This window comes from Lissotriton helveticus, chromosome 2_1 (genome assembly GCF_964261635.1).
Source record: "Lissotriton helveticus chromosome 2_1, aLisHel1.1, whole genome shotgun sequence".
In the NCBI taxonomy this organism is placed as follows: domain Eukaryota; kingdom Metazoa; phylum Chordata; class Amphibia; order Caudata; family Salamandridae; genus Lissotriton; species Lissotriton helveticus.
Window position 1 is genome coordinate 1,733,626,803 of NC_136059.1, and position 16,516 is coordinate 1,733,643,318.

General features: G+C 39.4%; 1 protein-coding gene across 1 annotated transcript in view; it reads left to right on the forward strand.

Annotated features, from left to right (window-relative positions):
* The window catches only part of CLGN (calmegin), a 379,504-nt gene that overhangs the window by 53,948 nt on the left and 309,040 nt on the right, over positions 1-16,516 (forward strand). The window contains exon 5 of the mRNA XM_078677626.1: positions 15,573-15,654. Within this exon, the coding sequence (XP_078533752.1) occupies positions 15,573-15,654 (82 nt within the window). The remainder of the gene's footprint in view (positions 1-15,572; positions 15,655-16,516) is intronic.

Sequence of the window (16,516 nt, forward strand, 5' to 3'; positions counted from 1 at the left end):
AGACTTCAAGCAGGTCTCGGCTATATTATTAGCCAACATAAAAGGTGAAGCAGCAAACGTGGCGATCCGCCAGAGGTTAAAAGAGACAGATATAGCAGACCAACCAGCGGAAATTGCCAGAATCATAGAAAAATCCTATGAGGAACTAGGTAGAGATAGTTTAGGTGGAATACCAGTAAAACCGCAACTGGTTGAAAGTCCAGAAAAAATATTTTTTAATAATAAATCTACATCACCAAAAAAGAACTGGGATGGAAACAAACAATCCAATCCTAAAGAAAAGAAATTCCAGTCCCGAGGAAGGTCTCCTAGGCGAAGAGAAAATCTCCGAACCAAAGACACAGGTCACCCCAGAGTGACCCCTCTGGGAATAGATATAACCTTAGAAATAGGGATAATATAAAGAAGTCTGATAGATATCAAGACATTGATACACGTCCCTCTCAATCTTTTCAGACTTCCTCGCAGAAATCGGAAAGAAGAGGACGATCAGAACAAAGAGAAGAGCACGCCAAGTCCAAAGACAAGGAACCTGCTCAACTAAAAAAGAAATTACAATTTCCCAAAAAGAAGGTAGCCAGTATCAAGGTAGTTAACAATGCCGAGAATACTGAGGACACAACTGAAAAACGGAGAGTGGGCTCAGACAATGCTAGACAGTGCAGCAGAAGTGAGCATAGCTCGCAAAGTCCTTATGAATCATCTGGAGACAGTGGACACGAATGAATATCTTCAAGTGGAAACTGCGGACACCAGAGTTAGCAAACCTCACAAAATATACGAAATAACATTGCGGATAGAGGGGGATAAGACTAGGAAAATAAGGGGACTATTTTGGGATAATCTCTCCAAGGGCTATGACATCCTTCTAGCTGAAAAAGACTGGCCACCAGAGTTTGTCAGGGAGTGCCCTCATGGCGAAGAAATAATTATGCCTGCCTTCTCAAATCAAATTCCAATTCATAAAAAATACACACTTGCTAGAAAGTGGGCAGTGGCTCTAGCTCCTGCTTTATATAAAAATCACGTGGGATGGGATGAGGATTCTCCTCCTCACAAAATCCAGTTAAAATCACAACCTACTGCACAAAGGCAGTACCCAATTAAGCAAGAAGCTAAAAAACAGGTAAATGAAATACTATATCAGCTAGAATACCAGGGGGTGATTGAAACTTGCACCTCACAAATGAACAACCCTTTGTTTCCGGTCTCCAAACCAGACAATTCATATTGTCTAGTTTTGGATTACCGACACCTTAACACATGTTGCAAAACTTTTGCAGTGCAAAACTCACACAGTGCTGCACTAATGAATAACATAGTGCGCAAAAAATACAAAACAACATTAGACATCTCTAATGGATTCTTTTGTCAAAACATAGCACCAGAGAGCAGATATTTAACTGCGTTCTCAATAAATGGCACTCAAAAACAATTCTGTCGGTTAGCCCAGGGGTACAAGAACAGCCCGGGGGTATTCTCAGCGAGAGTAACCGAATTACTACAACTATATGATGATGAAGCATTATCTTATGTCGATGACATTTACTTAACAGATGATGACTTGGAGACTCACTTGAAGAGAGTGAACACCATAATACTTGGGTTCGCAGCAGAGGGTTACAAATTCAACTTTAAAAAATCCAGAATTGCCCATCTGACAGTCCTATTCTTAGGATATGAGTTATCAAGTGAAGGCAAAAGCCTGGCTGACAATTTCCTAGAGAAATGTGCCGTACTCCAAGCACCTAGAACACTAAAAAACTTAAAGTCGGTTCTAGGCTTCCTAAACTTCGGAAGAACATACATTGCAAATTACGCAGAAAGGGTCAAACCCCTTTATGATCTGATAAAACCAGATTTTAAAAGATCCAATTGGACTCAAATAAACACTGAAATTTTGAGATCCCTACAAATAGACATGCTAATTAAAACAAAATTAGAAACACGTGATAACACACGCAATCTTGTGATTCGAGTCATCCCAGGGAGATGCGGATTCACATACCTGACCTCTAATGAGGGAGAAAAGGTACCAATTGCATTCAAATCACACTTGTACACAAAAGCTGAACAGAAATTCAGCAACAAAGAAAAAATTGTTCATGCAGTTCAAACCGCAATAGCTAGAGAAAAAGATCAAGCAGACGGTAGACATATCACAGTCAGAACAGCTGAATCAGCCTTTGAGGCATTAACAACACCGTGTAATTTACCAACAACAACATTGAATCCGGAATGGATACAATGGGTGAATTCAATCACAACGGACAAAGTATACTACTACTTTGATCCAGAACTAGAAGAAATGGAAAATCTAGAATATGAAAAAACATACCCTCTGCCAATCGACATTCTGCCTTTACGACATTACGCCTGTGTAATCTATACAGACGGACATGCTCAAACCTCCGTTTGGGGAGAACAAGCATACAACCCCACATGTGAGATTACAAAAGAAGTGTGGCGCGGAGGTAAACTAAAACCTCTATTAACAAAGACACACTCAGTAGAAACTAATTCAGAACAACAAACTGAAATATTAGCTTTGAAAATGGCGGTAGATAATGCGGATCGCGAATTCCCGACACTTATAGTGTCAGATTCATATTACTGCGTCAAATCATATAACAAGGATTTGCAGACATGGATTCAAAACGGTTACAAAGATAACACAGATGCACCAATAAAGCAGAAACTGCTCTGGGAACAAATAGCTCTTTTACAAAAAGAACTACCAAAGACTCACGTGACTCACTCACTGAGTCATCAGCGTGATGGCGTTCACGTTGCAGGGAATTCATTGGCTGAAACGGCCGCAGCGGCAGCCACTAAATCGGCTCCCGTAGTTCGAAAAAAGCGTACATTAAAATACATTGACGGTGAAACAGTGCTGGCGGTGAAAACGTCATCAAAAGGCGACTGCTCAGCGTTACCGATCAACTATCCACTCAATTATACATACATAATCGATGCAAACTCCGTCCCTTTTGCTCGAATCCCTGGAGTGGGGGATAGAGTGATTCCAAACATGGACAGGAGAAACTTGTTAATCGCAGACGCACATATGGGCGAGGGTCTCAGACACCTCAAACTAAAAAATTCTCTGGAAGAATTACAATCAAGGTACTGGTGGCCAGGCATGAGCCTGCGTCACACCATGTTTGTAAAAAACTGCCCAAACTGCAACAGAGATCGCAGTGGGGAGAGAAACAGTTTAATACCTCGTCGTTCTACTCCAAAAAAAATCAGGAGTAAAAAGGAAGGGTTGCGATTAACATATACAGGCTAGTTCCACTTATAATGTAGATCACCAGCACTCGGCTGACGTCCGGACTGTTATACAAAGATTTGCGAGTCTAAATGGCATATACGCTAAGAGCATGCTACGTTTGACCATTGTCTCCACTCTAGCCCTCAAGCCTGAGGGGAAACATGACCAAATGAGCATAGCCCAGCGGGAATCTTCTCACTTCCTTCCTGAGGGTACGGGATGGTGTAAAGAAAAAACCAAGGCATAAAGCAATCTATAGCGGAAAGGATATTAGGTTCGGGAGCTGGGTGGGTCAAACATCTAATAAGTGTCCAACGTAGTCTCAATAACTTGCCAAGAAATTCTCTGAAGGGATTCAGTGCGTACGAATTATTATTTGGAACTAGGATGATGATCTCTGACATTGATAGTCAGACTTCAGTGGTGAAAGAAAAAAGCTTTGATATCAAAGACCGTTTGGCTATTTTGCAGGACTTAAACAAAACAAGAAAAGACCTGAGCAACATAAAGTTGAAACAACAGCCAACAACCACTGAAGAACCACCACCTGTCCCAGCAAGACCTGTCTGGATTCCAAAAGTCGGGGATCTAGTCAGGGAGAAGATCGCGGTAAAGAAGGAATTTGGGCCTTCTTACAGAAAAGCAGTTCCTGTCTTGTCTGTCAACGGGACAAGATCAGTTGTACTACCGCCACTTGCTGGTAAAAAGGAGAACCGAGTTGTATCCATCGACCTGGTAAAACCACAATCATGTGGCCGATAACAAACAGTAGGCCAAGTGGACTCCCAATAAGTAGCAGAACACCAAGGTTTGCTACCAGTACAGAGGTCCTAACAAAGAGGCTCATCACATTCGAAACGCCTACAGAAGAACAACATGGACTATGCAACAATGCAATAGAACTAAGACCTCTGAAATCCCAAATAAAAACATTTAGCAGAGACACACCAATCTATAATGAAGTACCAAACGAAAATGCAAGAAACAGAAATCCTGAAGCAATTGGAACAATTGACAGAACTGCATCCGGCTACTTCATAAACTTCGATGATTCCTCTGAAGGCTTCAGTGAATCAAAGACACAGCCATCATCAAAAACCTTTAAAGATAAAGCTAAGGAACTTTTGAAACAACTGAAAGAAACATATCTGATTTCTCCATGGATTGAATTTTGGGTGGGTTTTGGTGCATTTATCCTCATACTTTGGCTCATCATGATACTAACATTGGGACGCTTCATTGAGGGAAAATATGCTAAAATGGACACAGCAAGTCAGAAAATCAACTTGATCCTCAAACCACACACATCTTCACACGTCGAGAAAAGAGAACTTTCTTCAGCCAACTTCACAGCCAATCCAATACCTGGTGGGGTAGCTTGGGACAACACTGACTATGAAATTTATGGTCCGGTCGAGATCCTGAAATATCCACACCAAATTAAGATCTCCTTGAGTGACTTTGTAAAACCAAACTCATTTGCTGATGATTGGGACTTCGAAAGCATTAATAATATGATGTCTGACTTAGTAATGTCTGCTAAATTTACCAAACATGATTATTTGCCGGGTTCTACAAATTATGATAGTATGTACTGTTATAACCACTATGGTAACCATTTTTTACATAGATCTGCACAACCTAGAAATGTTTTAAATTATAATCAATGGGAACATTGTGCAACACCTCCAAAAGGGAGCTCAAGAACCGTTTACGACAAATATTCATATTTTTCAGGTTTTAACACAAGTAATGCTGAAACATTTTATTTTAAATTGTCAAACAAAACAGGGAGCAAGACCATGATAACCAACACAAAATTGTTATATTCAGACTCATTCTTTGAAAAAATGAATACTTTTGGTTTTGATTATTGGGACAAAAATGTTGAATTGAAAAGTGTTTGGGGTACAAAAGAATGGCAAGTACAGGGTATAGAAGCTTTGTTTAGAGCCTGCATGATCCCAGAACAAATGATATTTTTAAATGACACTGTTCAACAAACCACCTGTCTTGGCCTAGCCAAAATCAAAGATTTAAATAAACCGTCTATTCCAAAGCCAACAATGTTTAGCAACACTTCTACAGATGAAGAGATAGACGTAAACCATATATTAAACCAAAACAGAACACATCCTGATTGGAAACAGTGGTTGATCTGGCCCACAGATACTAATAACTGTCAAGACAGATTCCTGAACAAAACACAGGGGTTCAAAATGACCAGGCCAGACCCTAGATATCCTCAAAGACATCACCCAGGGATAATAACAACCTACAGTGTGGGCAAATTATGCCTTCAATGGCTACAAACTTCCACACTGGCAGAAATTAAGCAACACCTAACTTTACTTACTGATGGTGCTGACTTGCGTGATTTCACTTTGGGACCACGCAAACAGCGTCAAAAGCGTTTCATAGCAGCCTCTGTATATGCAGCATACAATGAGGCCTGGAAGGTTACTCAAATTGAAACAGCAGAGAGAATACGGGAAATTGACCGTATTAATTTGGAAAAATCACTTTCTGTAGTGGACAATGGGTTAATGACTCTGTCCTCCAGAATTTTTTCTTTGGACAGCATTGTGTCTTCAGCAATCGACATATTATCGCAGGACTTACTGTTATTACAACACGGTCAGTCACAATTGCGTTCTATTGTACAGCTTGGCTGGACGTTACAAAATCTGCGTTCAGGCTATGTGCCTTGGCGTTTAATCAACACAACGTCACTATTCCAAATCTTTAACCTTACTGATAGACAAATCAGTATGGCACAAAAGGGTGCTGATTATACAATCCTGAGCATTGAGAAACTTGAGAGATTACCAGTGTCAATGTCAGAACGACCTGTCAGTGAATGGATAATACATGGGATAATAAATATTCCAATCTCAACCTTCAGGTTTCAGTACTGCCAAAAATATATACAGGCTGGCATGTACGAGAAATTGGGAAAAGGATACCTTAAAACAACATGGAACCTGCCCTATTCACATGCATGTGTCAGTAATAAAGGACAGAAAGTGTTTCTTAGTGGCAATAATTGTGCGATGTCACTAAGCGGCACGCTTCTGTGTAACGGAATTAGTTTGCATGGAGCCTGTGAAGGGAATTCATACAACCTTTCATGTCACCAGCAAGGCGCACCTGCAACTGAAATAGAACCATTCTTTCAAAGACTCTATAATGGGAGTTACATTCTTATTGTAGACCGCAAATGTTGTAGTCTTATGCCCGGGACTCCTTATCTAGTAACTACGACTGCGAAGGTCAAGTGCTGTGGACGCTCATTGTTCCCCAGCTCCTTCCCAGACAGGGAGGCAAGGGCATGGCCCGATTTGAAAATTACTTCTATTCGAATAGATACTTTAAGCAGAATGAAAACAGTGCTTCTTCAGACGCCTACCAGGCTCTCGTCATCAAAAGAAACGTATGATCTACAAGTCGCAAGGTCGACTGCAGAGATACATACATTATTATCAACTAATTCCCCCGTACATTTCGCGGAAATCCTGAATGAAATCTTAAATATTTCTGATACCAATGGGGTCTCAAAGGTATTTAAGACAGTATTTTCGATGGCATTAACACCTTTCAAAGCCATACTGGGTATTTTTCCAGATTTTGTCCATTCGATTTTTGGCGGACTTCCCCTGATCCTGGGACTAATTGCAGGAATCCTATTCTTAGTCCTTATTTTTCGTTATGGCAACCCATGTCACAGACAAAACTCTTGCGACAAGGGAAGAAACAATCCTAGCCATTGGATACCGGGACCGGATATCAAAAATCCTGGGACTCTCCCGGCTTAGAGACCTGAACATGACTTGGTTTCTATCATTTTGACCAATGTGGCAAAGATGTGTTTTACCTGTATTGAGGTGTCTGCTATGCGGAGAAGAATGCGTGTTAGACACCTGTCTGATGCTACAATCGGATGCGCCAATGGATGCAGAAACATTGTTGAGCCCGATCAAGGTTCATGCTTTGTGCTGCCCTCAAAGGCTACCAATCCTGATGACGGCATTCGTGGAAGCTTCACCACTGCGATTGATGGGTAGTGAAGTTCAAGATGAAAGCAGCATCGAACAGGTACGACCTTCTGTCAGCAATGCAAATCAGAATGTCAATGGAGACGATCATGCGCAAGAATGCATGATTACACCTATTTCCGAGTTAGTGGAACTTTCCCAGGAAGCTGTTGACAGTTTTTTCGAAAGCCTGAATGATATGATGTTCTCTCCAGAACAGAAATAGAGACTTTTGAGCAAGCTCGCACACGGCGTTCCCTGAATTCGGCCTTCAACTTTAAAAATAAAGTCACATGAACAGATTTTCCCTCCAGTTCACGGACAGCGATTTTTCAGCAGCCCCAAATATTTTTGCATATTTTTCGGGACACTATCTGCTGCTTAAAGTAAGAACTATTCTTAAAGAACTAAGGTTTCTAAATTTTAGATAGCTTATAGACATTAGCTGCCCGCTGATACGTTCATAAATATTTTATTCTGTGATGGAATGGTCTCGAACTTTTTTTCTGTATTAAGAAGCCATTTCATGTGTAATTCTCATATACCAAATAAGCAATAATGTATACAAATGCGATTACTTTGGCATTATTCTACAGCTTGAGTGCATACAATACATATGTCTGCAATTTTTTCCGTATATTTGAAAAATTTCAAAATGCATTTATGTATTTTGGGGTGGTAAGGTATACACTATACTCTATAGTATGTTGTACTATGTTATACTATGCATAGATTAGTAAATATGTACATAGTTAGCGTGGAGTGGGTGTGATGTATTCCTATAGGTTCTGAATCGATCCCCCTATTCCTGACCCTATTCTGGTTAGTAAACTAACAAGTTAACTAGTAATCAGCCCATGAGGCAGAAAATCCCCATGATGCAGATACCGTTATCTGACGCAGTCACACTACGGCACAGGAACGTGTTATCTGATTAGGTCATAACGCTTGCGATCTAATTAGACAAGCGATATTCCTCCAGCCCCTGATAAGGCATACGGAGTTCTCATAACAAATCAAACCTATGACAACCTGGGCAAAACCCTGCGGCCATTGTTTTGATTTCACCGAGAACTTCAGTAAAAGAATGTGCTAACGAGCAAGTCGTATGACATCCTTATTGACGTATCTATGTCCATCCTTACGTCAATCTCGGCACCTTAAAGGTATAAATATTACCGATCTTGCCCTATGCAAACACACGCGTGGTGACGAGACGGAGCAGCCATACTTGCCGAAGCCAAGAGCAGAGCAGACCCGCTGGCAGCAGCCCCGCCTTCCTGACGCGCTGAGAGACGCGCTGACTTCTCCTGCCGAGAAATCCAGCCCCGGCGTTTCTGGGTAGCCCTCGCAGGCAGCCTGGAATATCGAGACCAGAGAGAGAGATACCATTCCTCATTCATCCTAACTTCCAGGTACAGAACTGAATAACCCCTCACAGAGAATTCTTTAGTTATTCACTTGGCAAAAACAAACTTAACTTAAACTGTAACTTTCTATTCCCGCCCTCGTATTAGACTTAGGTCAGGTACACGGGGTAGGCGTATCTAGAAACACCAGTTGAGTACGTTTAGTCAAATGTATATGTGTATGTAATATATTTTATTCATTTTAAAACATCTTATGGCTTAGAAACCATATCAATGTTTTTACAGTATTATTTTATACTATTGCTTTTAATGTATGCACTTTACTTAACTATAAGTATTGCAATAATATCGATCCATTTCTCTTGTACGAGAAAAGAGACTGATCAATAAATAACACCTTTTTATTGAACACGCCCGTCTCTTCCTTTTCTCTACATTCTGATGAGACTAAGAATGCACGTACTGACTGAGTAAAATAAATTGCCTTTTGTTCACACGACTCTCGAGATATACTCTTGATTAGGGGAGAGCAAAGTTGTCATGTTCTATGGTTGTCAGAAACTAAATCCCTTCTTGTCTAATCAGGGGAGTTAATTCTTTCCTGAACATTCGAGAAAGTTTCTAGTGAACTCTGAGCTAAGCTGGCAAACCCAAAACTTTAAGTCTAGTATCGACAGTAGTAGACCTAGTTAACGTCTGGTCTAGGCCTTTACTGCTGTAGGTATTATTCCAATGCGCAGAGCCTATTGGGATGATAGGAACTACACTACAAACCTCTTCAGACTCTAATATAACCTTAGATACACTCAGTGTAAACAGACACTCACAGACTGTCACTCATCCATGAAGTTACACACACACCTAGTTAGTCATGCAAAGAATCAATCACACCTCCATTTTCTCAAATATACAGTTATACACACCTTACTTATTCAAACATATACTAACACATATTTACTCTCTTATACAATCCTGGATATAAGTTCACAATGATCCATACAGCCACTCACACATTCACTGGCTGTTATGCACATTTATTTATATATGTCAACTCTCACATGTACTGTGTTTTACATATGTACTTACTTTGACATGTAGCACTGAGATATCCATTCACTCACCAATACACTCATGCACACACTCAACCGCCCATACAGATGTTTCCACATGCCCTTTTGAACCCATATATCTAGTGAATCAACTGCTCACACATCTATGCACAGAGTCATACACCTCCCAGCCACCCACACACACACTCAGTCTCCCATACAAATACTTGGGCAACCAATCAATAACCCATATAGTTACTCATATAGCTAATGATCAACACATGCAGCAGATTACAGAACAACAGACACAATGATGCACAAATTAAGACAGTTTAGTCACTAACCCATGCACTCAGTAAGACACATTTAATCACTCGCTCATACAGTCAGTCATGCACCTACTAAATCCTTCATCCAGACACTTATAAATCCACTCATTATTTAATTTGTAAGACATATTTTAACTTTACAGAATTATACAGTCACTGGATGTAGTCATCAGTGATGTCATTTGAGATGTCATCAGTGATGTCATCAGTGATGTCATTTGAGATGTCATCAGTGATGTCATCAGTGATGTCACTGACCATGTCATGAATGATGTAATATGTGACATGATCAGCAGTGGATTGCGGGTGCGCGATATATAGTTAGTACAACTAACTATATATGTGAATTTCAATGGTTTTGTGTGAGTAAAATAAGGTTTTGTAAATGCTAATTCCTAACTATATATGGTCTATAACCTATGGTTTTTTCAGTGAATTTTCAAGGTTTTGTAAATGCTAATTCCTAACTATATATGGTCTATAACCTATGGTTTTTTCAGTGAATTTCAATGGTTTTGTAAATGCTAATTCCTAACTATATATGGTCTATGACCTATGTTTTTTTCAGTGAATTTTCAAGGTTTTGTAAATGCTAATTCCTAACTATATATGGTCTATAACCTATGGTTTTTTCAGTGAATTTCATAGGTTTTTTAATAGCAAATACCTATATGTATGAAAGTAATAATTTTTATTAGAAATTTTAAAATGTGTAAAAAAATATTTTTTATTATTTGCCCCGGTACGCGCCCCGGGGCGCTCCCGGGACACGTACCGGTGAACGTACGGGTGAGCGCCCCGGGGCACGTACCGGGGAGCGTCCCGTGAGCGCTGTTCCCACGAACGAAAACAACATGATGACGTTTGCGTAGTCGCGTGATGCGCCGCGTAAACGTGACGCATCGCGTAAACGCGTGATGCGTTTCTTCGGCGCGCTCCGTAAACGTACCCGGAAGCGCTCCGTGGTGCGACCCGGAGTGCGAAACGTAAGCGCGCCGGGGCACGTAGCGTAAGCGCGTCGGGACATGTGACCTGAAAATAACACTTTTCATTGGTTCTCAACTTTTTTTTTCTACAAATGATGAAAGCCCCCACCTTTTTTCCTCATTCTTACTTTTTTCTTTGAGAAAGCAAGAGCTATTTGTGAGACATGGCTTCAGTAGTAGCTGCAGCTGGTGCACCCCCACCACCACCACCACCACCCAGAAAGGAAGGTCCACCACCCCAGATCCTTCCAGGAGTTGAAGAAGAGGAGGAAGAAGATGATGAGGACCAACAAACCAGAACATACTTGCCTTAAGAACCAAGACAAAGCCATGTCAAAGTTCATTATATATGGCAGTATTTTTCCATCCCTGCTGGGCAAAAAAAAGTGAATGCCCCGAAGGTGACATGCTTAATTTGCAATGAGGTCATGTCCAGGGGCAACCCAAATAAAAAATATTCATTTGGGAACTACATAATGATCCGCCACATGCAGAGGTGGCACCCTAACAATCTGGCACAAGCTGAGGTACGGGATCTGGCTCAGAAAAAAAGAGACCATCAGGCCAGCACCTCCTCAGGTGAATCTTCAGTTGCAGCACCAGAAGGGCGCGAAACAGTACCAAATATACAAAAAAAAATTTGGTGTAATAAAAATGGTCTGCATTTTTTGCGGAAAGACCCTCTGCTACGGGGAACTAGGCATTCACCTTATTAATGATTCCATCGACAACCACAACTGCAGCAAGAGAAGAAAGCAGTAGTTTTTTTTTTTTTTTGTTCCTCTCGAGCCACTGTTAATTCCCAGTTTTTTGTTTCTTGTTTTTTGTTGAGCCCTTTATAATGGCTGTTTTTCGTTGTTTCCCCCCCAAAAAAACAAAAAAAACATAAAATTCTTCAAAAAATACAAAAAAAAACAAAAAAAATTCAGAAAAATTAAAAAAAATATAAAACAACAAAAACATAAAAAAGTTCTTTTCAGAACTACCTCCCATTTTAAAAAAATTACTACAATTTTTAGCACTCTTGACTTCATTTTTCTCATTGGTATGCTTCCCGGTACGCGCACCGGTACGCGAACCGGAAGCGAACCAAAAATTGTTTTTTTAAAAAAAAGAAGAGTTAGTATAAGGGAAGGAAAATGTGGAAATCAACTGGATTGGTCACAGAGGATTAAGATGTCACCAATTGATACCATTGGTGAAAACCTTTTTGCATTTGCCAAACCCTGACCTGTTAATTGTGCACTGTGGAGGAAATGACTTGGGTACTTTGACTGGGGTAGGTCTGGAAATGCTTTTAAAGGACACCTTTGAGCAATTGATGGCACTTTTTCCTCAAACTGCCTTGGTATATTCAAATATATGCCAAAGACAGAAATGGAAGTGGTCCAACCAATTTTGTCCACAAATTGAGAAATCGAGGAAGCATGTAAATAAGTCTGTTTCAGCTTACATGAGAGACCATGGAATGGGCTCCATCTACAACAATAACTTGCGTTACTACAATCAAGATATCTACAGAGGAGATGGAGTTCACTTCTCAGATGAGGGGAACAGAGTTTTCATCCTGAATTTAAGACTATGTATTGGTACCTACTTATAAGTACCTAAATCTACCACATACCCAAAAGCTCTTCTCAGAGCTACCCTAACTATGATCACTCTAAACAAATTTTAAATGTAACTTTTTTTTGACTAATTTTCACGATTTACGCTTTCCGGAGCGCTACCCGGTACGTGCACCGGACGCTAACCGCGTGAAAATTTGAAAAAAAAATGTTTTTTTTTCGCACATATGGGCCTCCTCAGCCACCCTCAGAAAACCTAGGGGGTCAGGATACGTCTACCGTGCCCCCTTCTACCCATTCTGAACATTATTTGCCCTCCATCTTGTATCTAAATTCTACCGAAACACAAAATGGAGGACTCCCGTAACGCTGCCGGTTCGCGTACCGGGGCGCGCACCGGGAAGCGCTCGATTAAAAAAGGTGGGAAAGTAATTCACAGAAAAACCACTGGAGACACTTTCACCAAATATAGATTAGCTCATACTACATACCAATCCCTACCATTTTCACAAATTTGGTTGGAATTCCATTTAGCCATTTAGCCTGTAGACCTCTCTAAATACCCTGAGGTAAATTACTTCACAAAACACATCTGAAGTGTTGGAATTGACAACCAATTAAAATGTTACTTTCATTTTCTATTTTTTTTACCTGACATTTGATTGGTTATGTACCTGAATATATAGAAAGAAAGAGAGAGAAAAACAGCCATTTTGACTACTACTTCCTGAAGTACATTGCAAGAGCATTTTCACTGACAACTTAAACTTGTTTTTAAAAGGTAAGTTGTTATTTTATAAATTTGAAAGGAGAACTATGTTATGCACTTTAAATTAATTTGGGAAAACATTTTCAGATAGTTATATACTGTCCCTCTGTAAGAGTTAGACATTGAGAAAGGCTTGTTTATTATAATTATGGATTGATTTAGGTTTCTGTGGTATAATTATGAATTTACTTAGGCTTCTTCACAGGCACTTTTTAATAGTACTACTTCACGCCTGAAACCATACAGTGCCCATAGATAACTTCTCTGTTATAAACTCACAAGTACCTGTCTGAACTTAAACCCAACAGTGCCCTATCTCTACTGATATATTTATTTTTTATGCAAATTTCAGCACAAAAATGGAAGGAGAACAGAACGTTTCCTTTGAAATTGTCCTAGAGATGAACAATGAGGAAATCATTGAACCCATTGACTTGGAATTCATGGATGAATCACGGGACCATGAACTTCTACAATGTGTAGAATCTGTGGATTTGTTAATTCAATATGAGGACGTTTCTGACAGTCAAATGTTGGAAGTTATGTTCAGTCAAAAAGAAGACATTTCGGACAGTCAAATGTTAGACGTTTTATTAAATTTTGAAAAAGAATCAGAAAAATAAATGTATATTTAATAATCAAAAATTGTTCGAGACTTTAATCATTTTTATATGTAATTCATAAACGAGTACCAAATTGATTATAATGTAAAGTCAGACTTATAGTATACTGTGCAACTTTTTTATGTTACATAGTAATTTTGCTCATAGTTACTTCCTTTCTCCAACTATATTATCTCCAATGTGTATTTAACATCTCTTTATCATCTCCTGCCTCCATATTGTTTCTGCTTTCCTGACACACTATGGTATGAATTCCATATTCCACAATAACTTCTGAAACAACATGCAAGATATCTACAAAGGAGACGGTGTATATTAATTTTTTGACTCTGCATTGGTACCTACATATTGCTACTTAAATAAAAATAAAATAAAAAAAGAAACAACAAAACGAACAATCAATAACATACAATTAATTAATTAATCAATTAATAAAAGATACTGAAATGGTTAGCAGGATGCAATAACTATATTTCAATTGTTTGTTTAAAAAAGCTGAAATCTTTAGATTAAAGTCATTGTTTATTTTGTAGTTAACCCCTGACGAAGAGCGAAGATGACGCTCGAAATGCATTGGGAATTAATAATACTACTGAGGATGTAACATGTATCGGTCCTGCTGTCGTGAAAAGGCCTGGATGGGCATACCTTCAGCATCAGAATTGTTATACATTGAAAGCATTTCATGTGATGAAAAGGGTTGAAACTTCAAACACATTAGAATAAATTGAATACAAAAACGTAAACAAATAAGAAGTGTGGCAAATGGTTCTTGCCAAGCAACAGTGCTTCTGGAGGGAGCGATTGTGTTCTCAAATAACAGGATTTTCATATTCACGCGGCCGTAGGGCGGACCGCGATTCCAGGATGCACGCATTTTGAGGAAATTGAGCATATCAAGAATGAGAAATATAGGTGTGCACTTCATACCATTGACTCAGTTCTTAAGAACCCTCCATTTTCTAAGGTGCTGCAATTTCCTTTGCAGCAATAACCTTTCAAATATTTAAATATCTAGTTTATAAAGCCATAGAAGGTGCAACATAATATTCATGTAATTGAATAATATTCCTTCAGAGTTGCTATTACTTGCTGCAAAAGATAGTCTATTCTGTTGCCTAATTGGGTCTTCTACTGTGACCTTTCTGCGTCTATTGGTATACCTTAGCTCAAGTATTTATGTGAAATCATAGCTGAATCGGTTCAGGAAAAACAAACATTCCAGCCCAGAGCACTTCTGCTACTTCATAACAAATGCAAATGTATTCTCTCCAGGGGTCCAACAAAGCATCGCCTGTGCTGTTATGAGGTATAATGGTTTGTCTTCAACCAATCTGATTTGCATATTAATACAGTTTGATAAACCAGTGCTAATAATGACACTCTACTGTGCACATCTTTTCAATGCCCATATAGCCATTCGCATTGAAATTTATGTTGGTGGCAATTGACAGAGAAATAGCCGGCACCACAGCATGCATGTGCGTGACCTCCATTAGCACCTGAAATGTTACAGCTGTCTTCGCTGACAGTGTTTACCATCTTATTCTACTTTTATCACTATATTTAGGTACGAAGTGAATTTTCAAGATGGAATTGATTGTGGCGGAGCATACATTAAACTACTTTGCAAAACAGAAAATTTGGACTTAGTAAGTATTATATGATTGTCATAGAACAGTTAACACCATTTAGTAAAGCATCACGATATTAGACTCATTTTGAACATTTCAATCCAACTATATGTTTCTCCCGTGATCAATGTGTTCAGCCTTCAAAGACCATAATATATGTTTGTATGCAACAAAAAACATAACTACTGAAATTTGACTAGAGAAAGATCTGTATGAAGCAAATCCACCAAACCTAGTGTCCTCTGCATTCACCAAATACACTCTACCTAATTGTTGGTTTTATTTGGCTGTGACTATTTGAAATCATTGCATTTCTGTAGGCAATGAAGACAAGCCTTGGATTCAATTCAATCTTCAAACCGTGCCGCTGTAATTGATGTGTCGTATCTCTGGTCTCTCAATACTTGACATCCTGGAGATCCCTAAGAGTTCAGTTTGTTGTATGAAATATAAACAGGCTTATTCCACTAACTCACTAATTCTAAAGACAGTAGAAATAGAGCAAGTCTTTCACTAAACAGAAGCACACAACCTATGCAGCAGGAGCAATTAGTATGTTTGTATGGGCGACCTTTTATTTGAATCCAACAAGGTGGATGTTTGATTTCTCCTTTGAGTGACATAGGGACTGTCAAGAGCTGTGGGATTTACAGTCATACGTCCTATCTAGATAGGGTGTGCACGGCAACGTTATTTGCCTTCAGCTTTACTGTAGCAAGATAACAGGTGGTAGCAAGGAAAGGGTTTAGGATTGCAAATGTGAGAGAACATTGAGATTATGATCCCAGCTGTGTCCACTGGGAGTGTCAATTAGGGGTTGCTATTGGTCAGATATTCACCTAATCTGTTTTACACAGAGACCAACTCTTGTGTTTCTTTG